Source organism: Lepisosteus oculatus, chromosome 4 (genome assembly GCF_040954835.1).
Source record: "Lepisosteus oculatus isolate fLepOcu1 chromosome 4, fLepOcu1.hap2, whole genome shotgun sequence".
In the NCBI taxonomy this organism is placed as follows: Eukaryota; Metazoa; Chordata; class Actinopteri; order Semionotiformes; family Lepisosteidae; genus Lepisosteus; species Lepisosteus oculatus.
This window is the reverse complement of record NC_090699.1, coordinates 21,150,459-21,176,098: the sequence shown is the minus strand read 5'-3', so window position 1 is coordinate 21,176,098 and position 25,640 is coordinate 21,150,459. Positions and strand designations below refer to the sequence as shown.

At 36.8% G+C, this 25,640-nt stretch overlaps 1 protein-coding gene across 1 annotated transcript in view; it reads left to right on the top strand.

The window, feature by feature from the left end:
* pcgf5b (polycomb group ring finger 5b) overlaps nucleotides 1-10,513 on the top strand; it is a 32,180-nt gene extending 21,667 nt beyond the window's left edge. Inside the window, exons 6-9 of the mRNA XM_015339486.2 lie at nucleotides 276-421; nucleotides 820-918; nucleotides 1,749-1,838; nucleotides 6,125-10,513. Of these exons, the coding sequence (XP_015194972.1) occupies nucleotides 276-421; nucleotides 820-918; nucleotides 1,749-1,838; nucleotides 6,125-6,172 (383 nt within the window). The 3' untranslated portion in view covers nucleotides 6,173-10,513. The remainder of the gene's footprint in view (nucleotides 1-275; nucleotides 422-819; nucleotides 919-1,748; nucleotides 1,839-6,124) is intronic.
* Nucleotides 10,514-25,640: the final 15,127 nt, after the last annotated feature.

Genomic DNA, 25,640 nt, shown 5'->3' with positions numbered 1-25,640 from the left:
GGTTCCCATTTCTTTTCCTGGGGACCCACACATCAGTTGGTTTTTCTCTGGACCTGAGCTCTTTAGATAAATTAACCTAAAATTTAACCACATTTCTGTTCTGTACTAAAAAGTGTTAAATGAGTCGGTTCCTGGGAAATGCAAGATGCTGAAAATGAAATCTTTGATTTTGCCAAATCTTTTCCTGTGACCTTGTACTAGGATGCTGAGAACTACTGTACTTTGAGTGGAGGCTGATAATTCAGTGTGGTTCAGTACAGGCTTGTTTCTCGCAGGTGAAAGCCCCAAATCTAAGAGGGCCAGGATTGAAGATGAAGAGGAGGAGAATGGGGACCAGGATTATCACAGAAGTGACCCCCAGATAGCAATCTGCCTCGACTGCTTGCGAAATAATGGGCAGTCTGGAGAAAATGTAGTGAAGGTCAGTAGGAGAGCTGGGCCTTCTGCTTTGCCTGTATACACCGTAAGTAAGAACATAGACACTTAATGAGTGATGCCTTTTCATGTGCAGAACTAGCTAACTAGTTAACCAGAACTATGAAACTTGTTTTAACAGTAACCTGATGTAATGTAAGATGGATTATTCAGGTCACTCGGTGCATTGCATCACACAGCCTATGAGCTGTATGGTTCCATATTGAGGCCCCTGAAGAAATGTCTCCTGGTTTGAAGAGTGACACCCAGGCAGGGGAGGGTTGAGCAGAAAGAGCTGGAGAAGAAACTTTTTCACATGAAGTAAAGGAATAACCATTTTCATCCTCCTCTTCTTGGGGATAAGTTTTGTTAATCAAAATAATCTTGTTTGAATTTGTGCTACAGGGCTTAATGAAGAAATTTATTCGCTGCTCAACGCGAGTGACAGTTGGAACTATAAAGAAGTTTCTGAGTTTGAAGTTAAAGCTTCCTAGCTCTTATGAGGTAAGCCCTGTCTTAGCAAAAGACACTGTTTCACATGTGCTTATTTTGCTTTTATCCTACATACTTCTTTCCCATCTGCTTTGGACTGATAAACGAAAAAAGAATGGTACTGTATTAATATTGTGCTTGGATATGCAATACGTTTTAAATATTGCAACTCTTTATGCAAAAATATTACAAATTCAACCGATTTTCTTACACATTTCTCCTACATGGGGTGGGTTGAAATTTTCTTCATCTGAGCATTTGCTGAAATGCTGTACAAAAACACCATAAAAGCAGCAGTTCTTTCTGATTTCTTTGTATTACTTGTGTTATTGTCTTCTAGTTTCAACACTTGTTATTATGCCAATTGCTAATTCGAGATCTCCTGTATTTGCAGTACATTTCATTGACAGTATCACAGGAAGGGCTCTCACTTCAGGAAAAGCAAAATGCTTTTGTCTGCTATTTAACAAGGCATATTCTCCTCAGCCTATTTTCTTCCTGTCATGTGCTTGCCTGGTCTCTTTTCAGTATCTGCTGTGGTCCATTATGTTTGTTTGACTATTCAGCCAATGCTCTAGATCCTAAAGCACATTATGAGTGAAGTGTTCAAAACAGGACGTACTGTATACTGTGCAAGTGGTTGTTCCTTGTACATGAAGTTGCCTTGCCTGGCTCTGCTATAAAATATGTAAGAAGCTTTCATGGGCTGCCACTCTGCAAGATGCATGCATGATTGGATTAATTTTATCATCGTCAAGCCTACCAATGCAGGGAGAAGCTGTTGTCATGCACTTTTGACAGCCTTGTCGTGTGCAATAAAGTGATGTTTGTTTTGGCCACAGCTGGATGTTCTATGCAATGGTGAGATCATGGGAAAAGACCATACGATGGAATTCATTTATATGACAAGATGGAGACTTAGGGGAGAGAATGTAAGTTCTAATTCATATCTCTGTGTCTTCCTCTGTGTTCCTCTGTGTTCCTCTTAGTTTCTCTTAGTTTCTCAGTCCTCAAATTGCAGTTCCGCTGTCAAGTGGTTCTGTAGGATTCCCTTATTAGTGGTATGTCTTGAGTAGACATTAAGCTGCTTAATGTGTTAGCCTAAGAACATGCTATTGCTCATTATCATTCAGTTCCCTGTAACCTGAACCATAGGGCATGATTGCTTCTACCGCAAAGCTTTTAGGTTAAGCTAAGAAAACAATATTGTAATACTGCAATAAAATCTCTGGTTTCTCACAAGTCACATTGTACATCTCCAAAGAGATGTAAGGCATTTGGATCACTCTTTAAATTTCAGTAGTTATATGAAATAGTGCTTCCTCTTAAAAGCTGAAAGTATATAATTCTTTGAGTTGCCTGTAGTTACCTATGCAGTGGTGTTTTTCCTGCTGCTTGTTGTATTAATACAAGAAAAACGTCCCTTTTCTCATGTGTGCTTCAGGGTTTTTTTTTGGCAGGTCTAAAGTCCTATTCCCAGTCTGGTCAGGCTGGTATCCTCCCCTGGCCAATATACTGTGCCTCTATCATTCAGCACGGTAGTTTAATCAGCTGTGAAACTGTCTGCTAATGAAAAATGGATGTTTATCTTTTCCAAGGTAACTTTTCTAAAAATATATAGAAAGTCAAAGTAAGTTTTCCAAACTCATAAATAATCAGATAAGTTTCTACTTTAGGGTCTTGTAATGTACCAAAAGTAGTATCAGTACTATACTAAGAAAATAATAATTACTTTGAAATCATTGGTATAATCTCTGGTTTTTAATCATTTTAACAGTAGATATACATTATTGTAGTAATTTGTTTTAATCTAAGGGAATTTTCTTTAATTTTTATTTTGCATATAAATCCCCTGGTAGAGTTCTGACCTGAATCAACACCTCACATCTCTTCTTTGCTACTGTTAATGTACATTTCTCTTTTCTCTCTTTGAAAACTGATTCTTTAAATACCTACAAAAAAACATTTAAATGACAGTTGTTTTTAGAAGTATTCACACCCCTCAAAATGATATTTGATTGTTGAATTACAAATCATGTATACATTCTTAAAGTGAATATTTTAATCAAAACTTGAACACTCAAAGTGAGCATGTTTATGGCTGAAAAAAGTTAAATGTGAGCAAAAACTGCAAAGATAACTTCTCCTCCTTCGCTGTGACAAATCTCGATTAGTTCAAGATCACAAAATTAATTTTAAGTCACACAATTAATTGGATGTTCTCTGTGTCCAATATTAATCAAAAACATTATGGACATTATTTGGAATTCAGCAAATAGAACACTGCGATTGAAAGAGGTTGAATATCTTTGAGTAAACAGCTGTGCCTTGTTAATAAAACACTGAAAACACAACATATTTTTCAAGGCTTGAATTTTCCAATTCTATATACATTTTTATGATTCAAAGCTGAAAGATGTTCAAATTTCTAGCCAGTTTCTGTTCGGTAATGTTCACACTCTGGAAAAGCAGAATGATTTTGTAAAGATATGAGCAACTGCTACTGAAAAGAAACTGGGGGAAATTAACTGACTGCAGTGATTAGCCACTGACTGTGAAAACATCTAGAAGCATGAAGTGCAGGTGGAATGAAGCGGAAGAATAGTGTTCAGTTGAGGGAGAGTAATAGGAGGGGAATTGGTCTGTGCATTTAAAAAAATTGTGAGTTATGAAAAGGGGGAAATGATAAGGCTGTCTGAGCTGCGACAGGAAGGATGTAATTTGTCATTTAAAAAACCCCGAAAAAACTTTTGCAGAGCAGTAATTTAAAACAGTATTTGAATGTAGTCATCCTCGTTTCTAAAATATTCTTTGGGTTGCTCAAATCATTCAAGTGCCGCTATAATCATTGGATAAATGTTGTTCAGACATTTTGCCCATTTTTATGCATTGAGTAGCGTGGTACTAGAGATTCCCTGGATACATTTCTTTTGATTAAACGAGTGTAACAAGACAAGTTCCCTGGGTGTGTCCACAAACTTAGCAAAAATGCAAGCTGAAAAGGCAGTCTATACAAGAAACCTTATCCCTCATTACTCCCTTTGGTAGAAACAGATAAGTGTTGTACTATTTCTGGAAATGAACTTCACACATGCAGGGAAGCAGACACTTCAACTTCAGCTAGGAAGGCCTTCCCTTCCTGAGTACCACTCTGCTAAGTCCAGCAAAATTAATAGCGTGTTAAAATGAAAAGTCCAACGTTTGGCAGTGGGGTCAGAGAGCAGGTGTCAACACTGTAATGAAATGCTCAGTAGTCTCTGGAACAAGTGAAGAAAGCTTTGGTAGGGCAGAACAGCTGTCCCAGTCTGAGCCCACTTCTGTTTTTATCTTTGGCAGGTTGAATGTGTGGTCTCACTGTGCGGTGGCATGGAGGTTACCATTCTGATTTAGTAGAGGGCAGGGGCCTCAAATACATCTTAAACATGCTCTACAGAGAACTTTCTGTGCGCAAGCTGTGGAAACAGCCATAAATTGTGAGGGAAGCCATTTGGTATAACCATCCAACAGTGAAAAATGAATCTCCCACTTCTTAAAAAATAATGGAAATTAGGTCATATCAAACGGATCCTCCCTGGTAAGAACCATAATGTCCTAAGAGCTGCAGACTAAAAATAGGTGGCTGCTTTCAGTCGATTTCACTGTGGAAACCCATTTTTAACTCACCTGCTTGACCTGGAAATGCAAATATGTATTTTGACAGCAATCTGTTTTAGCAGTCTACCGTATATGTGGTGCACAAGTCCATCTGTTTTTCAGAAAGGGATGTTTTATCTCTACAGTGCAGAGCGTAGCTTTCTCACTAATAATAGTAAAAACTGCTCGTATTCGTAAGGCTCTTTTCATTCCAAAAGGGTGTTTCACACGTATCACACGTAGGAGGGAACCTCCTTCATGCACCGCTGAAGTGCAGCCCCATACCTTGATGATGCTCAGCGGCTCAGGTTACAGTGTGGTGTTGCTGTCTAGAACCCTTTAGGACCCTCATTGCAGCCAGCGAGTTGGGGGAGGGGGGTGCACACTGTTACTTTCCTCTTCTGTTCTTTCACACTATGAGCCCCCCTGTGCCTACAGCAGAGTGAGCACCAGTCGCAGGAGTAAATGCTGGATATCTCAGTGCTGTCACTGCAAGCAGAGTGGTACTCAAGAAGCCACAGAGGTGCTGCTACAGTATGTAGTAATACTTCTGGTGGACTTCTGGGAACAACTGGGTAATGACCTAGAATAAGGGGTCGCATAGTGTAAAATGAGGCTAGTCCAGAAGACCCCTCAAGAGCATATGAGTTGACTCATTTTGAAAAATTAAAATGAATTAAAATATGTTTACAAAATAAAACATTTAATACCAGAGCAAGGGAGCAGCTGTGGGTCATTCAACAACTCTGAAGTATGTCTGATAAAGAGTTATCAATCTGGGGTTCAGTCATACATTAAAACATACATGTTTTATTTATAAGACTACAGCTGTCCTCTAGACTAACTCTAGATGATAAATTTGAATGCATTTAGGCCTGTACTGGACTTAAAGCAATAACCACAAGATAGGACAGTTTAAATTACTTTTGTTTGAATGTTGTTCTTCACTTTTACATCCCATTCCAATTTGGCGCTGTGCTACAGCCTGGAACTTCATTTTGAGTTATATGCTGTGGAAATAAAGCTTGTTGGCTCAAAATAATCAGTTGTGTTATTTCAAAACCTAGACTGAAAAATCAAGAGACAGACACAAATGCATATTTTGAATACTTCCAAATGGAATGACAAAACAAGAAAAATTTCTCAACACATGAAAAAATAAGGACACAGATATATTTTGTGGATTTTGGGACTAAATTATGTCAGAGTTTTATGCCTGATATTTTGCACATTTTTAATTTCTGTTAGACATCCATGATTTACATTGCGTGAGCTAAACCTAAGGTTAAGGTTTAACTTATATAGCACTTGGAGAACAAAAAGTTTGGAAAGAATTCAGTTTCATAGAAGAGTTCAGATGCCTGAATTATGCTGCATTCATTCTACCTAAGGACGTAAGGAGGAATTTATCTTGGTGTCTGTCAGTGCTTTGCAGTTTTCACTATTCCAGATGTTTCCTCTTTAATGACAGTGAACAACGGAAAGAGTATCCCTTTCAAATTCATTGTGAAATGAAAAATTGTAAGTAAAGAGTACAGCAATGATCACTGAACTGATACGGGTGGGGTTTCTGTTTTCTCCTCAGTCTTACCCTATGGTACTAGAATATCGACCGCGGATCGACTTTGGTTAGAGAAGAGTGAGACCTGCGAGGTGACGTCTGCACTAACTTCAACCCATCGACAGATTGCACAATGAATGGATGTGCCTGGACCGGGGACACAGAATCTTCTATTCCTTTTTTCTGCATGCAGTCAAATTCCCTTGTTTTTGCCTTATTTTCTTATTTTCCTCTAATGTGACTTTGTAGTCAATACTCTGTAACATTCTTGAACATTGAGGGATAAATGTTTGTCTGTATTTATTACTGCAACAAATCAAGGAGCTCATATCATGAGTTTAGAAATGTACTCACTTCACTTCCTAGTGACTTACTACATGCCATACTGTGTTCACTGGATCAATCTTGCACTCAGTCTCATGAAAGTAATAATTTAGGTCTTTTTCACCTAATAACATGAACATTAAGTCAGATCATGCTAAAAAGGGTTCAAATAATTTTACAAAGGTCCAGATGCTTTCTAATCAAACGATTATGACAGGCTCAGTGTAGAGGCTCATTTGTCTACTCATGTTTTAACTTTCCTAGTTCAAAGGTTATGTCACATTAAGGTAGAAAAACAGTTTTGTAAATTGGGTCATAAATGTATGAGATTTTTGAAATTGGAATTGATCAAATACTGTAAATGCAGTTTCTAAAACACCACTTTTGACATACACTTGTACTTTGTCATCTAAACCTTCCTAATAATTGAAATATTACTTGTTTAAAAATTACAATTATATTCTGTGTGTATAGGGTTGTGTCAATGCATAGATTATTATTCACAAGCTAATGGTTTTGGATATCAAAAGTATGAAAAGCACCACACAATGAGAGTGAAATAATATGTAAATGTGATTGCAAGTAACCTTGTAGTAAGAATTTGTTTAAGAATTTTCCATATAATGGATTTTTTTTTCTTTAAATACGTTACTGTAAGTGTTTGTCATTATCAGTATTTCATGGAGTGTTTCAGGTAAACATTCCATAATGGCAAATTGGACTTCACATATTTAAATTGAAAAACATGTTTTTTTTCTAGAAAAAATAAATAATAAAGATATATTAAATATCCTTGTGAAAGTAATGGGTACAGTGCAGACTGTGCTCATAAATTAATACAATGAAGATAGGATTTCAGGGCTGTGGAAATTAGGCCTCACAGCGATATAGGAGAGGGAACTCGGGCCTACTGCTCATGCACAGAGAGCTGAGTGACCTTCTGCAACCAGCACAGCTAAAGTGCACATTTTCTGTTTCTGTTAAATGTCTTGGTTTCGCCGCTTATTCTAAAATGTTTCCCTTCATCAAATTTTGGAGAAAACATAATTTCTACTCAACTTCTCTTGAAAATCATTATCTGAAGGATATTAGTTTGCTCGTTTTGAAAGTCTCCTGTCCTCCCAGTCACAGTACAAAACAAGCTATTGACAATCCTCCTCTTTCCAAGTGACATGACTGTCGATGAGATCCGAGGGCGTTGAACTGTTTATTTTGGGAATTTGAACATTTGATCTCTTAACAATCCTCAGTCTTCTATAGTTCATCAATAAAACAAGTTTACAAAGTAGGATTTTCAGTTTTTAAAGATAAAAAAAGATAAAACATGCAGCCAGTCACAGGAGTTGAATGTTCTGAGAATACAATGAATCTGTCAGGCTCCAGTTAACAGTTGATTCTTAATATTAAATTGACAAGGGGACTTGCCATGCCAAACATATCTGAAAATACCAGTGTTTATTTCAACTAAGCTATTCTATTCACTGTATACATGACATACCTCTGCAGGTAGTGGGGACTTGGGTCTGATTTCTGGTTGTCAACATCCAGGCAGTGTGGATTGGTGAAATTGGCTTCATTTGCAACTTATTTTTGCCGGAGGACTGTACAGACTTGCTGGTGCTTTACACACCAGTCCATCTAGCGCCTGGTCTCGAATACCACAATGTTTAAACACATACTTCTGTACAAACAGAAGTTTAGTGATGTTCTGTGTAAGAAGTGCGTTTTTTTTCCAGTTACTGCACAATTGGCGTTGTAGTTGTGGATTTTGTGCTGCTGTCCTTATCCACACATTACCAGAAGATACAAAGGTCCATCTGAGACTGACAGCCACTGAGATAAAGGGATTATTACTTGATAGACTGACTATCGGATGTACATTGGCTGACATACATGAAGCTTCAAGCTGTTGGAGAGTGTTGCTGATTTTCAGTTTCAGAGTGGTACACAGAGGCCATGGAAAAAGTGGGCTTATTTTCTCAAGAAATAAAAACTGTTGTAACAGTTACAAAAGTGTTATGTTACCCAGTAATTAGAAAGATGCACAAGATGTACATTTCTAAACTTTGAATCACTGTCTGGCGAGGAAAAACTGGTTGCAAGTGTTTTGAAAACTCTTACATTCTGTTCCCTGGCCAGACTGAAATGTGATTACCCAGGCTGGATTTTGTGCCAACTTTAAGAACTGGTAATGGCTTTTTTGGCAGAACTCTGAGAGATATTGATGGGTCGGGTGGATATGAATGCGAAGAAATTGTGATGTGGATGGGATAGTGTCCCTTCACAAATGAGCACATATGAGAAAAGAAAGCTTGTGCAATGTTCTCTTTCAAAATGTTCCCTGAATTATGTATATTTTAATGGCCTTACCTGTTCTTAGAAAACATTTTACATCTATTCTCTTGAAGTAATTTCACAAATAATCAGATTTTAAGAATGTTGTTTTTTTCAGTTATGCATCCACTGCATTTTAACCTGCAGTAATGTAGAATATAGAAGTATTGGAAAATGAAGAATTTCCCTTTTTTCATTCTTCTGTAGCTGTTCTTAAAAGTTAAAAGTCATGAACAATATCAAAGCCTGATGATCCTTTCTTTCAACAGGACCTGAAAAGGTGCTCGTTAGGATTGTCCCTGCAGCTCTTTTGTTTTCTTTTGCTGATCTGGAGAACATTGTCCAAGTTTTTTTTTAAAATAGTCCAGTACATCACTAATTGCGAAAATGTGTGCTATGAAACTGTGTTGCACAGCAATCTCAATGAGGCGTGCAGACAATGTATACAGGGGAAACTGGTGTAAATCACTTATTAATTTGCACTGTAAAACATTCAGCAAAGAGAAAAAGTCCTCGGGTAGTTTATATACTCATCTTTCAATCACCAAACAATTACACACTTTATACAGGCTTAGATCTCTGATACAGTTTCAAAACATCTTCACAAATCCCCCACATTGAGATTGGTCCGAATGAGCTTTTTTGACATACTCATTCCATATAATGCTCAACTCTGGTGTCTTTCCAAAGTAACTTAAGAAACTGCTTGTCAGGTTCTTAAAATAATCCTGTCACTGGTGTGCTTTATACATGTCCTTAAAATGTCTTTAAGAAGTGTTTATAAAAAAAAGGTTAAATGTAACTTTAAAATCTCTGCAGTGGTTAAACTTAGTTCAGAATTTGTTTAGACTCAATTACCCTTGAAATGTTCCTGTGTTGCCCTGCGATGAAGAATATTATGTATTTTTGTAATAAGAAGCACTTGTAGATATTTTATCTTTAAAGGAAATTTATGTTGTATGTTTTCCAAACAAAAAATGCTGCTTAGAATAATCTATTCTATTTTTCCATGTAAATGTGCCTGAAATGCATTCCTATAGAGTTTAGAATTGTATATATGCAACAGAGTTGTTCTTTATGTGATGAAATGATTTCCTGATATTATTAAAAAATGCAAAAACTAAAGTGCTTTTCATTTTACTGATAGGTTACTGATACATTGTAAATTTGTATATTAAAACAATTGTATGAAGGACTCGATAGATATTAAGACTGTGTAATGAAAAAAGGAGTTTCAGCATATCATCTTGTCTACTCTTCTGTTTTTATAATTATTACATACTCTTTACCATGGTAAAAAAAATATAACCTTTGCACAATTTAGCATGTAGAATTTCCTATACTTAAATATTTTGGTATTTGTGCTTCTGTGTTTTTTTCTTCTTTAAACAGAGAACAGGAATCAAATATTGGCAAATCCATACAGGAAAAGTGAAACTATCTTACTAACTATATGTTAATAATGCAGAATCTGCAGTTCTACTACTTATTTGCTTAATTATCTTTTACCAAGCACTTCATACAGTATAATTATACTGTAATTACAGTTACGGAATTTGGGTCTACAAAAGGCCAGCCAAGGCTGGACACTTTAGTTGTTGTCCCATAGTGTAAGTGTCTAATACAATTGCTACAGCCATTTGAAAATAACTTATAAATATCTGATCTTTATTAAATTATGAATCTGTTGAAGCTAGATTGTCACAAGACCATTTTTTCTGTTCAAATGTAATTTGAATAAAATACTGTGGGATATCCCGTTGTGAAGCCAGTTTTGTGTGCTGAGAAACAGTTATTGTCTGTTTTTCAGCCAAGAAGCTACTTTAGACCCATGGTAGCCTAACAACACTCAGAGAAATTGATTTTACCATGTTGCTTACGCATCTCTTGGTTTTGTTATATAGTCGTGGATTCTGTTCCTGTTTCCCTTTTAATATGAAATAAAGCTGAAAGAGCCCTTTCATCCAGATGAAAACAAATCTGTTTCCAGAGAGCTATTACTTTGCTTTGTGTGAGATTTACAATTACTGTACCTCTTGTGAGACCTTTCATAATTGAGTCACATAGTTTAGCACTGTTTTCAGCAGGGCTCCGGTTTGTTGTAACCATTTGTTGTGCCAGCTTATGTTACATCCCTACTGTGATGACAGCGTTCGTCTCGATACATTTCAGGCCTATTTGGAAAAGGAAGTATCATGTAGGGACAAGGAAATGTTTTGAACAGTGGCCTGAGACCTATTAGCCATCTGCGGACGATTTTTGGGAATCAAGCTTCCCTCAGGACTTTGTCAACCAAAATATAAGCTCAAAATGCCATGTAAGTTAAAAATTAAAAATTACAATATAAGAGGCTCCCAAATATCTTTCACACAGCACTGTATCATTGGCTTGTTTTCTGTCCAGGATAATTCACACTTTGGCTGGGTTTAAAACATCACTTACGGTATAAGGGCCATTGGAATGTACTGTACGTGGAGTAGGACATGCTGTGAAGCCTGTGTATTGTGCACACGCACAAAACTAATTTGCTGCATGCTGAAATTAGAAAAGTAATATTATTTTATGGCTAAAATAATTGTGTTGTGCCTGAACACTGGAAAGCTGTAAAAACGCAGCCTGAGCCACCACCACACTCATTCAAGGCCCCTCAGGACAATTCCGGATCACCCAGACAGCATCTTGTACCTCCAGCAACCTTATTTACTGTATCTCTTGCAGTAAATGCCCAGCCATCTACATTGGAGAAACAGGAAGGAGACTCGGAGACCACTTCAGAGAACACGTCAGGGCTGTGAAGATTAAAGATCTCTCCAAGCCCATTGTTTCTCATTTCACCTCTGATGGCCACAACCACTCTAATCTCTCCGTCTGTGTTCTCAAAGACGGTTTTCCGAACTCATACATCAGAAAGACCACCGAAACTAAAATTATTCTGCAGCTAGGATCACACATTCTCCCTTCCCTTAACGACAGATTACTGTTCTTTTAAATTTTCTCCATTAATTGGAAGTTTCATTTCGCACCTCTCTGCACCCATTCTGACTTCACACCTCTTGATTGGCCTCTCTTTCTGTCCCCTGCTCCCGCCTCTCACTCCTCCTCCCTCCCAACCTTTGTTCTCCCGCTACTTTACCTTTGCCTACTGCCCTGTCTCTCTCACACCTGAAGAAGGCTCCACGGCCGAAACGTTGTGTTCTCTTTCTTCTTTTTTTCAGCATGGAATAAACCTATTACTTGTTCCTTTACTATTGTAATAAGGCCCTGGAAGAGCCAAGCCCCTAACAATTAATATTTTGAGGTTTAGTAATGAAATGCACTAGAGTAATTGCATTTGACTTACTGTAATTGTCCTAATTGGAAATTGTACAAAAAGCTTGAAGAATTATACAAAACAGCTTTGTAGCTGTTTGTTGTATTTTTATCATTGTCCAAAAAAGATTTCTTCAGTCATTGAATACCCTGTTGTTTCTATGCACAGAAATAATCATTCAGGGAAGTTTTAACAGTAGCTGGTTTCAGTCGAATACAACTGAATTTACCCATACACTTAAGTAAGTTTTAGATTCTTGGAGTAAAAACAGAAGTCAAAGGGCATCTGTAAGTCCCTCATACAGGGCTGAGAAAAGTTTGTGAAACCCCTGTATTAATCCGAGAATTGCAATTTCTTAGCATGAGACATTTGTTTGTTAAGAAACAAAGAGTTTCTATTTACCAACTCAGCCTTTTTTCATACCCACTGGTCTTTAAAGTAGAAAAAAATGGAATCCATGTACAGTATGTGTAAAAAAAAAGATCCCCTTGATTATGAGGCGCAGATAAACTGGAATTAGAATCAGATCATTAAATAATTGAGTAACAAGTAAACAAGGACTGAGAATGGGCAGCTCTGTCCTCTGTCCTATGTCATGGCATAATCAAAATAGATTTCAGGCTGCCTCAGAAAAAGAATAGTTGATGCTCATCAGTGTGGAAGCTGGGCTATAAATTGATTTGTATGCCTAAACAGGTTCCCTTCATCTTTAATTGGGAGTTTCATAAAGATGTAATAATAAGAAGAATATGGACCAAAATAGAAGGTTCACAGTCATTTTCTCACAACTGTATCCTTGAGTACAGTCTTAGTAAATAGTATTCACATGCTTTACAAAATACAGTATATGGCAATTGAAAGAATATGAAAATGCAGTTCATGATGCTCACGTTCTTTTTATAATAAAGGTATATATTTGTAGGAGCACTCGTCCATTAAAATAATGATTATCTTCTGTTAAATCACCTTGTATTTTAGATGCTGTGATTGTTCTTTACAATTACACACAATTGCTCTAGTTATAATGCTGATATAGTTTACTTTTTTTCAATCTAATATTTTTGTGTTCATATTGCAAGGTGTGAAATTGTGTCATTTTTTTAGAAGTCAAAGCAATTTAAAAAAATACCGGTCTGTGATTTGCAGATTAAGATATGTTGTAATTAATTGTAAATCTGTTTTGACTTCACTTACTGTAAATACTTCACTTCTCACTGAATCTAGATTTCTTTCAGTATTCCCCACCCTAGTGAAACTCTTAAGACATTTGTTTTAGGCCAACCACCTTGACCACTGCCTGTTAAGGTCCACACAATTCTAACACAGCATGTCTTGGAGAACTGGTATCTGCTGAAGCTCCTCATATTTTCTTGGTGATATCACAGATTTAAACACTGAGGATAGTGTTTCTTAGATGCTAAAATTGTTCTGCATTTGAAATACTTTGGCCTCTTGGCCTCTCCTTTTGGCAGGAGAAGACCAACAAGAATGTGCTGTAAGAGCTACAGATCTTACTGGAGAGCTATGTTAGTATACCCAGCTGTCCTGCCTGAGTTAGTGTTTGTATCTGAAACATGAAGGTCATACTGTATGTAGAACACACAGCTGCTGGATCGCCACACAGTAGTCCCCATTTGCTTTTGTTGGCATTAATATTTGTGAAAATAATTTTAACAATCAGAAGGGTATTATTGTTGGGGTTTGGAATATTTACATGATTCATATGTTTCATGTATGAAGTCGAAGTCAAGGCATATCACTAACTTATTCTTTATCTGCCTTGGCCAAATTATTACATCATCTACTTTTGCATTTTATTTTTCTATATAAAGGCATTTGGCATAACTGCAATCACAGGGGAAAATAGCACTTTATGTTCTAAATTAAAATTCAGCCTTCTTTGGTGTATTTCTTCAGGACACTAGGACACTAGATGGTAATTCCCTTGAGCTCTGGAATTCTGAAATATTTTCAACAAGAGCTCTGATGTGCTGCCAGGTTATAAATGGATATCCTGGGGCCCTCCATCCTGAGTGTCTTTGTTACAGTGTTGGGGTGAGGCAAGTAAACCCAATCTCATTTTTATTCTCTTGCCAATGGCAAAGTTAGACTTCAGGTGCTCCACATATGTGTCAGCTACACTGAACTGAACTGTCCCGACAAGACTGAACAGTCCGCAGGAAACAAGGCTCATTTTACAAGAGTGTCACTAGCAGCAGTCTCCTGGTATTTCATCAAACCCTCTTAAACACATTCTACAAAACTCCACTCCTTCAGTCCAAGCTCTTCAATTCTAATATACAGTTAATAATGCTACTTTCCAATAAGAGCAGGCATTTTCTTCCCACATCTCTGGAAAACTCTCTCATTATTGAGTTTCAAACAAACTGGCAAGAGTTTTGACCAATAATTGCAACTATTAGAATTACTAAAGAAGGCAATGGAAAAACAAGAGGATTGTGACATTATTTTTTATATTAGTGGTTCATGGTTTGGATCTGGAAGTGAAGTTATATTTTCTATTTTAGCACAGACTATTTCTTAATTCTCTCACTTATTTAAGAAGAAGGGGTATCATTACTGTGTTGGTTGCTTATTTAGTAAGTAATCCCGAGGAAAAACATAGTCTAAAAATGTTGCTGCTCTTTTGAGCATCTCAAACCATGGGAGCCAGCCAGTCTGTGCATGAATATATCACCACAACCTAGAAATACTTCTGAGAGGCTGGACTGTGTGGCAAGGCTCTATATTCTGTTCAGAAATGCCCCTACATCATCATCTTGTCAGATAAAAGCAAGAAGGAAAATACATTTTGATTTTCTTCATAATAACTGAAAAAGTCATTGCAAGGCTAGAAGAAAAAAGAATTAAAAGCCTATTAGAGTTGATAAACAATGTAAGTCTTTATCGCATAAACAACTTGGTGTTTTTAAATTGAGTTACATGGGAGCTCTGATTTATCTGTATATCAGAAACATAAACAGAACTGCTGAAGTTCTGTATTTGAATTTATTTTCACTAGATATTTTTGGACATTTAAGATGTGATTTCCGTCAAGTATCAACAGAGTTTGCTGTTGATTGTCATCATCAGTACTATGCAATTTTAACTCTAAAACTAAATTTGAGTTGTTTGTAGTGAGTTAACTCATACAGCTATCAATGTAATAGTCTTCTAATGATAAATAGTATTTGTATGGAAATTAACTAGTTACTTACTGTACTGTATATTTTGATTATATTTGTATAGTAAATTGAGTGTCTTTTTATATTATTCAATATGTTATTTCAGATGTTTAATTAAATAGAGTTTGTGTTAAAATTAATTGTACTTAAGAGCAATTTTTAATCTCTTAAGTACAATCAGACTTCCACAATTCATTTCTCACTACTGTAGTTGCAATGACATTGGTATGACATGCAGTATCTACTGGCAGAGTGCACCGTGTTTTTAATTTCACTAGGAATGACAACGCCCAAGATCGAAGTGTAAAGAACTGTTATGGAGCTGATATTTGGGTTAACCCGCTTGGCTGAGGGCCGGCCTCCCAGCTATAGGACGAGTAGGGCAGAGCCTCCCCGTTTAACCAAGGGGTCGCTGCAGAGGTGGAGTTGGGGTGGAGGTGGGATGCAAAAGTCAGTGGGATGCAAGAGAGGGATTTATACAGTAGCTATTTATAGCGTTTGGTGGAGGAAGGATGAAGGGAGTGATTGCTGATTACTGATGGCTGGGAATGATTGAGCGTGGTTGTTGTCATCCCTCCCGAACTTTCATTGTATAAACTCCATAAAGGGTTATTATGGTAGTTTAAATGGTATTCTCACAGAGAAGCTGACAGAATAGCAGATAAAGAAGTTTAAATTGCATTTGCCTTTAGGGATTTAATGCCATCAGAGATTTTAATTTTGGAAGACTTATGATTAATATATGAATGCAGCTAAGTGGCCCATGCTATGGCCAACAGTGTTCTGTTCTCTATTTATGATGAAATTAAGTGCCCCGAGTTGTGGACATTGATCGGGTTATTGCTTTGAGTTGTGGACTATGAGCCCTGTGCACTATGACTGTCAATTACCTTCAGTTGTAATATATGAATTCACTAAGTACCATGAATTGCAGTGAACAGGGCATATTGCCTGTAATCTGTGGGTATCAGAGCCAAGTGCACTGATTTCAGGGAGTCAGCTACACTGAATATAGCAGAAGACGCCTCTGAATGATTTACAGATTCTAAATGTATATACTGTACAATAATTATAAAAAGGACATGCCTAATTTAAAAAATAATATGTCTTTGTAAAAAACAGATTAAGTATAAGTCTTTATAGACTAAACTGCAAATTTTGTTAGGCCAAAAAATGCCTGGCACTTCAGTCGGATGTAAACCTACAGAAGATATTCTGTAGATTCAATGGCTCAAGCTTAAGTTCACGTAGCATAGTAATGAGGACAAGAAAGATCACCTTAAATAAATATGTAGGGCCTCATGGTACTCTATCAGTTGTATTTAAGAAAAAAATATGTTTTTTAAAGGTTGTTAAAAAAAACCCAGCTTCCAACATTTGCTCAAGACAGGAGTAAAACAGGAGTAAAACATATTGACTGGAAATTGCTAATGTACTGCCCATCCATAGAAAGGGCAACACACCAGAAAAAAATAAGTATTAGTGCAATTATGTGTTAGGTTACAGAAACTATAATTAGAACTAAATTATAGGATCATCTGTTTGGGAACATGATTCCAGGTGATAGTCGATATGGATTTAGAAAAGTCAGATCTTGCAAAGCCTTCTGATAAAGTTCACTGTAAAATTGTAGACACTGGGCACAGTTCTAGTTCTCTACCAAAAAAGGTAAATGAGTCATATGTAGTCATTTGACTACTTATTTGTCTTATGTTTCATGCACTTAAAATTTCAAGATAGAAATTAGTTTTATTTAGTACATATTGGTGTCCAGTATTGCATGGGCATTGCGTCATGCCTGCTCAGAGTTTTTGTATTCTAATGAACACCAAGTGCTTCCAAGCAATTGATAGCCTCTGACCCCATGGTGTCCTGCAACTAAAAGACATCTTCTTGAAGGAACTGCCAGGTTTTGCAGACATGTCATGACTTTATGCTCCAGGCAGATTATTACACCCCCATCTGTCTGCCCAGCGAACTGTAACCTGAAACTTACATTTCTGTTTCTCTAATTAGCACCTAACACTGACAAAGTGTCTGCCTCACTGCCCCGATTTAAATGTTGCATTTTACTAATTAGATGTTCAGTAAAGCACAATTTATATCAGTCACAGACAAAAGCATTCTCTAATAACATTATTCACTAATTCATGTTAGTAGGTATTATTTCTTAAAGTATACTGTACATATTGATCATTTCACATATTTTTGTTTATTGAACACTGTCTTATGCTAAGGAATCATGCTGTAAGGAAGATGAACTATAAAATACTGTACTGCACATTTTTTGCTTTTACCGAATCAAAAAATAAAAGTGTTCAAAGAAAGATTTTTTGGGGATTTTGCTATTATTATATCTCATCAAGATATATTCATAATGGGATGGGGGATAAATGTATGGGAGATCAATGAAGCATGTATTACCTAAAGCTGTACACATGCTAAAAGTGCAGTACATTTCCAGATATATTCAAGGGTTCAGTACACACACAAACACAAAAAGTAATTTTAATGTGGAGGCAGAGCAACACTAATTGTTTTGTCAGTTTTGTATAACAACACATTCAAGGGTATGACATGTGAAAGGTGGCTTTGGCTTTGTAATGCTGGGCAAAGTGTCCCTGTTTTGCAGTTTTTCACCAGCCCCTTCCACCAGCACAGCCCCCAATAAGAAAACGATTGTTTCTGACTCTCTGCAGTCCACAGCCTTGGACAGGATTGGGCTGACTGAAGTGAAATTCTAGTCAAAGGCCCCTTTCTGTGACAAGAGCAGAAACAAAGAAAACTCTATCCCTACAGATAATAATATGTTAATTTTTTCCAAATTACCATGAAACTATGAGCATAGTACTCTTATTACATGTATTTTTAAATGGCATTGTAAGGTAAAATATGCATGTGCTATACTGTACATGCATTTTGTAAATACATTTATACATTAAATGTACAATTGTATATCTTAGCTCTACTGCTATATTTCTGATTTTATTGACTATACAGGGGTTGTATCTCTAGAATTATAATACAAAGGATATAAAAATTTACTATTTGAAAGTATTTCAAATTCAGTATTATACAGTATGTAGGGACTCTGTTCAATGTATTTAGTCCACAGTCCATCTCCATAGTCAAATACAACTCTATTAAAAAGTCCAAGTAAGGTTTATTTTATAAATTGAATAAACAATACTGCCAACATCATCACAATAACGGAGTTCGGGCTCCAAGCAGTGTTAGCAGGTACCTGCAGCATCATTCCAAACCAACTTGCCATTCTAGCAATAGCAGAAAGTCTAAATTTGGGGTACAGTTTTGTGCACTGACCAAATGTCATTCATTCTATGTCACAGCTCTGCAATGACATCACATGTGAGACAGCTTTCCATACATAGAGAAGCACGCATGCCAAAGAGGTGTCTGCCCAGCTCTGCGAAGCACAAACAGGAGGGGATGGGGGCGGTGGCTCTTCATGCGCTGATGCAGGAAAGATGATAGGGTCTTTGGTAACAATGTGACACTTTCTGCTTGGGAGTACCATTGTGTCATGTCCTTGGTGTGTGTTATATGATATGGACAAATGACAGCTCCTTTTCAGGTTATATCCTGTTGCTCCTGTCTACTTGTTTTCTACTTGCTTGCATTGTCATGTTTGTGCTTTATCCTCCAACTTTTTTAATTTGCCTCGACTAATGTTTAAAATCTGTCATTTATCTGTTGGATGATTTTTATGTCTTTTCTGCTGTATGTATTCTTCCTTGTTGTAGTGGCTGCGGCAGCATTTGTAGCCTGCGAAGGAACAAGTAAAGGTTTATTCCATGCTTAATCCATGCTTTTCTTCTCTTTTCAGCATGGAATAAACCTTTCCTTGGCCATTGGTCGTTTCAATGAGAAGCCAATTCTCTTTTCATGAAAAGAAAGCAAACAGATCTGTCATAATGGTGGAGCGTCGCTTGGTCACTATGCCTTTATCCCAGGACCAGTTCTGGTCCTGCTGGATTGTGACCCACTTGAGCACTTAATTAAAAAACTAAATCCTTAGTAGACAGCATGATAGGTTTAATTTAAACTCTCAAATTGTTTTCAGTCTGTAAAGATGTAAGGGGTTGTGTTTGAACTATTGCGCTTCTTTAGTAATGGAAAATCTCCCATCAAGCAATCTATTGAATCAATGTGAGTAAAGAGAGCAGCTGCAATGAAAACCAGCATGTGTGGGGGTCCCCAGAACCAGAGTTGAGAACCCCTGTTTAATGGTACACACTCAGCTGTGCTAATGAAATAAGAGAGGCAATAAAAAAATACATGGCATCTAACATGCGCTGGACTATGTTTGCTCACAGAATTAAATGCATTTAATCCTTGATTTTTAATTTTTTAATTGCAACTTAATTAAATCTGCTACAACAATAAGACTTTTATATATTTTACAAGGGCTGCAAAAACATGAATATTGATTTTCAGAACTGAAATGGTATTGCTTCATGAATCGTATTTATTTACAATCACTTATGTCTCAATTAAATGCACACCTTTGTAAATAACGCCGAATTCTAAAACACAACGATTCCCATGAAGCTGTCACAAGGCCACCACTGGAAAATGGAATCTTACTGTGCTCACAAGCCAGCTAGTCCCAGACAAACTGTATTTGTTTCACAGCAAAGGCCACCTGACAAAGATTCACACATCGCTGTTGGAGCAGGTGCACTTCCTGAAATAGCGAATGATGAAAGGACTTGACAGAGAAAACTAACAAGATGCTGACTAAACTGTTATTTGCAGAAGGGAAGAGTGTGATTCTTGAATATTTTTATTGTGAGCATAGCTGCTTGTTGTCACTTGGTATGCAGGGCACAAGAATGGCAGTCTGGTGATGAGAAAGGGCAAGTTATTTTCATATTTCTTTCCTGACCCTGTTTGTACTGTATGTTAGTCGCTGTTTACTTGGAGCTGTGAAGAATGGAAGCTTCTAACATGCCGAAATCTTATATTCTGTGTTGGCACTCATATCCCGGAATTAGCACTGAAAATAGTATTTGTAATTCAAGCTAGGCTATTCGAAATGCTTTGTTTTTCGACCTGTCATGATTGCTCATAATTACAGCTTGCTCAGAAGTTAGAACAGAAATAAATCTGCCCATGAAACAGTTACTTGTGTGGGCAGAATATTGCATTTGTCTTATTCAGTCAGATAGATACTTAATAAACCTTAAGGCAATCAGTGAGATAAACCACATTAAGTGTGGAAGATTTCATTATTAGAAACTGTTTTCAGCAAGGCCTCAGAAGATGCGCTACTGGAGAAAATGCTCTAGTGCCCTGTAGTTGTCGATTTCAGATGATGACTGAAATTTCTCATCAGTGTAAATATGATTGGTACAGGTTTTACTTTCAACTCTGATTTGCTCTGTACTGCATTTTAAGGCTTAGGAGAATTTAGTAGAAAGCAATGTGTGAAGTTAAAAGACAAACTTCATCAATGTTGATCAATTAAACAGGGGAATTTTTTAGAATTAGAATTAGAATAGAATATTGTAACATTCAATTTTCTATTGTGGCTCAGATTTAAAATGCACAGAAGTATTAAAAAGAATAATGAATGAAAATGACATTACTTTCAACTTGAGCTAATGTGCTGTTTTTACAGTGTACAATACATTACAAAGGACATTTGTTATGGTTTGTGAAATATTACCTGTTGATAAGATCCAAACGGATTGCTTAAGAATCTTAATCGCCATGTAATTATCTCTGAATGTTCCCGTTTGGTAAATGCACTGCAGAATGTCCTCCAATTAACCTTTAATTATTTAAGGAGTCAAATGAACTGTTCATGTTTAATTGAGTATATTAAATGAATTAATTGTTAAAAGTCTGTAGCCTTTAAATAAGGACACAAACGTAAGCAAGATCTTTGCTTAAACTAAACAGGCATCGAAGGGGCTATGGTTAGAGAGAAAAAGTCATAACATACTGTAATCCTTCCGACCCATAAGAAGGCTTTAAATTGAATCTTAAGATGACATAGTGACATATGAGCTAGGAGGATCAATTTCTTTAGCTTTTTCTGGGAGGACAATTTCCTCTGAGATTGAAAAAAAATGGAGGAATTAACTCCTGCTGGTTTTTAATCTTCTTGACAAAACCATCTTCATAAAAGTAAATAAAATAGATAGGTTACATTTCAAAATATTCATTGCTACATCATACACATCTCATCATTCTAACACTACTATAGTAGAGCTGCAAATTTAACAATGATGCTGTTCAGCAGAGAGATTGATTATTCTGTAAATAACCCAAGAGGACCATGTTAATGTCACTAGGTGACAGGGGTGGGCAAATCCCATTACTGAGGGTTGGAGTCCTTCCGGTTTTATAGGTAGTTATCAATTTGCAACTGATTCATACCTAAACAATAGGTGATTGGACTTCATCCAAACAGCGAAAAAACAGAGGTCTATGTAGCTCTAGGGCTGGAGTTGCCCATATTATCAGTATAATAGCACTTTGTTGTTATATTTTATATTTTTAATTAGAAGTTAAAAGGTGTATTTACACCAAATGAATGTGTACAATAGCAGATACAGTATATTGTGTTCTAGGCAGAACTAGTTATTTTGATTCAGCATTGTATAATACACAACAGGAATCAACCTTCTTTTAGTGGGCGGTATCAGTTAATAAAAGTATGTTCAAAGTTAAAGTATGTTAATGATTAATATAAAAGCACTAAATGTCTGAGAATGCAAGGGCCTGAAGACTGCTTTCCATAGTGCTATCTCTTTTCATTGGCTTCAGCTCAGCTAAAGGGCCATGTGAGATTACTTGAATGCTGCCCCCTGATTGTCCATGTTTCCTCTAAGGAACTGAACCCTCTTTGAACAAGGAAGGTACAATATTCTCCATTATCGCTGGATTTGAAGGCTCTTTTCTTGCTGCAGTGCAGAGATGGCAAATTCTTTGTTAAACCACAGTCCTGGTAAAGATGCCAAGTCCACCCCAGTGTTCAGGCTTCATTCTACATCTGGGCAGCAGCCTTGAAACCTGTGACTACTTCAGATGTATTTTCAGCCTCCCCTTCTCCCTGTCCTGTGGGGTGACCTCATTAATCTTTTTCATAGTTCAGAGATTTCGCCACCTGAATGCTTACCTAAAATTAGAACACATCTTAGCAGGAACTCAGAAGACAACTACTGTATATGAGAAAAGCTCCTGAGAAAGAATGTTAGACATGGGTAATTGTTCAGTATGAGCCAGATATAACAGCACTATTCCAGCAAAAATATCATAGAAATTGCATTTTCTTTTCTTTTCTTTCCCTCCTACCCGCTGAAATGGTTATGCTGTTAATATTTAGAATCCAAAAAACAAAGGCAAAACTGATGCTGTTGAATAATTACTTTCCAATTCTGAATTCTCCAGGTGAAGTAAAGAACTGTGGCCTTTTAATTGATAAAAATGGACATTTTAAAAATAGATTGAATATTTGTATATGGCAGCTGAAAAAGTTTTCAGTCGAATTTTAAGAATCACAGAATAATCTTCAACAGCTCCAATAAATAGAACTAATCATTTCTTTGTCTTCTCTAATGATGATCCATTATAACAAGTTTGCATTCTACATTTGAACTGTGAAAAACAAATGATATATAGATTACCAGTAATATTAATTTCGAATGGCAGATGATGAGGAAAAACAAATGTCTTTTGTCGGGCTAAATACGGTGTCTTTATTTGATCATTTGCACTGGGCTGAATAATAAAGCAAAACAATTTCAGTTGACAGGGAGAATGTCATTCAGTTACATCATGTGAGGATTTTTTTATTTCATCAGGTAAGTCTAGTAGAACAAATTCTCATTTACCCTGGTGATGACCAGGGGATCTATTTATACATCAAGAGTGTTTACGGGAGCAATCTGTGTGAAGAACCTTGCTCAAGGGTACAAGAGCAGAGTCTCTCCCAGGATTTGGACCCATGATACTCTGGGTGGGAATCCAGAGTCCTAACAACTGTTCATCACTCCTGCCAAAATGTGGAAAGAAGCATCTAGGAAGCTACGATGTGATGAAAGAGTAATGGTCAAGCTGAAACTTATACTTACTGTACACCTGGTCTGTCTCAAGTGTCAAGCTGTTGAAAACAGCTCTTATCCTTTTATGCCTACCTCCTTTCACTTTGATCCCTGTTAATTCTGTTAATCGAGAAGAAGATCAGACTGAGAGCTTAGCGCTTTTTTTTTCTTTGATTGTGTGATTTCTTGTTGTTTTCAATACACAGGAGAAATACATTTGAAGAAAATACTTAAAGCAAACATAAGCAGGTAACAGGGTGGTTTTGATTTTCCAAAGAGGGGTCGAATTCTCTTTTTGATACAATTTAAGCATCTGTCTCAGCTATTGAATTAATAAAGAAATGTTGTTTATTTTGGAAGGTCAAAAGGAATGCTTCTTTTTTTTAAAAAAAAGGACAGTATTGTTTCCACACTTCTGTTTCCAGTCTTTAGGCTTGTTCCTGAAGAGACGATCCCTTTTTTAAGTTCAAGCTCCCTGGCCTTCACACCTTTACTGGCTTGCTGTCTACACAGTAATTGTAGTGGAGACAAGCAGACACGTTCTCTTGTGACCACTGGGTCATAGACACACTGCATTCTCTTAAACTGGAGGGAATTACAATAGAAACACTCTTAGTGGCACCAGCAATAAATTTCCTATTGCATGGCTGTTTGTTATCTTGAAAACCTGACCTTTCTGACATAGTAATATTCCCAATAATTTCCAGCTACATCATTTTTTTGTTTCCCTTTCTTTCTTTTCTTCCTCTTGGTCTTTTTTTTCTTGCTTTACCTTCTGTGAATTATTGAACTTCTCTGAACTTTTAACTGTCAATATGTATTATATAGTGGAGATGATAAATATTAACTTTTAAAAATGTACATTATAATGAAATTAAACCCCACTACCCTGTATTGGATAAAGCTGTTAGAAAATGGATGAATAGATGGAAAGTAATCCCATACTGTGTACACTGTGTAAATCGACATAGAAATATTGTCATGTGGAAATGTTTATCATCTCTTCAAAATGCCCTAAATGTATTTTTGTTTTTATTGGAAATCAATAAAAAACAGAAATAATGCACACCAGCTAAAGGTTCAGGGCATATGAGCACAGAAATGCATCGTACTTCTTTTTGTAAAACAACTAAATAAACTTTCATGTATTTTAGTCACCCTCTTAAATTCTACGTAGCTGCCAAAAATTTAGTAATGAAGAGTCCTTCATGTCTAAAATCTTTTTCATGTCAACTTTTTGCCTTCTGACTACATGAAAATGGAATTCCAATATCCGATTACTGAACACAATCATTGTGTTTCTTACTGAAAAACAAGCACAGGGACTATGTTTGTTTATTCAGTACTGTACAGTATGTCCAACATGCTCTGGTTACACTATCAACATCCCAAAAGAAAACCATTAAAAAGTGGCAATCTGAAGCAATAAACAGATTGGGTTGTAAATTTGCATGTTAACTTCTGTAGATAGACTTAATGTCGTGGTGACAGCATGAGTCATCTTTACAGAGGATCACATCCAAGGCTAGAAGGTGCCAGTGAGTCATCTGAGATGTGTTCTCCTGGGTATGAGCATAAGCTTTGGCCCGGGATAGAAACGCTCATGTTACTGTCGGGAATCTTTCTCCTAGTTGCCACATTCCATCAAGTGACCTGAAATGGTAAAAACCAGTAACAGCAGAGCAGTGTAGGGTCGATTCTGACTTTATGGTAACCAATCATAATGCTTGGAATCCAAATATGAAGACACAAGCACTGGATGCTAGGTGATTCATACCTATAGCTGGGTGCAGTCCATACAAGTAAAAGTGACATCACATGTATTTTAAGCAGCGCATCAGCTGAGGAAAAAGCTGTCAGTCACAGGGTTTGGGGAGCAAAGGGGGCCTTCTGCTGCGATAGCAGGAACTACACATGCTTATTCCTCTCTGTTGGACGGCTTGTTCCACAAAACCATAATTCTCAATATGTTTTGTAAAGATGCTAATTGGGGGTTAAAAACGTTTCCGGTTGGTCTCAGAAGTAGTCATATGATTGTGTTTTATCTGGTTTATGTGGTCAGACCATTGATTTGCACTCCTTCCAAGTTCCCAAAATACTCAGTGTGGCTGCTCTGTGATCCCCTAAACATAGGGGATTACAACTCTTTTTTGAGAGCGCACTGTAGTGACATCATCAAGAAGGACTCACTGTTGAAAATACGCCCTGTTACATTTACCCAATAACACCCTTCAAGTAGAGCCTGAGAGTGACATCACAAACATACAAGGTGACTGAGACTTGAACAACCCGGTGTCACAGTTTACAAAGGT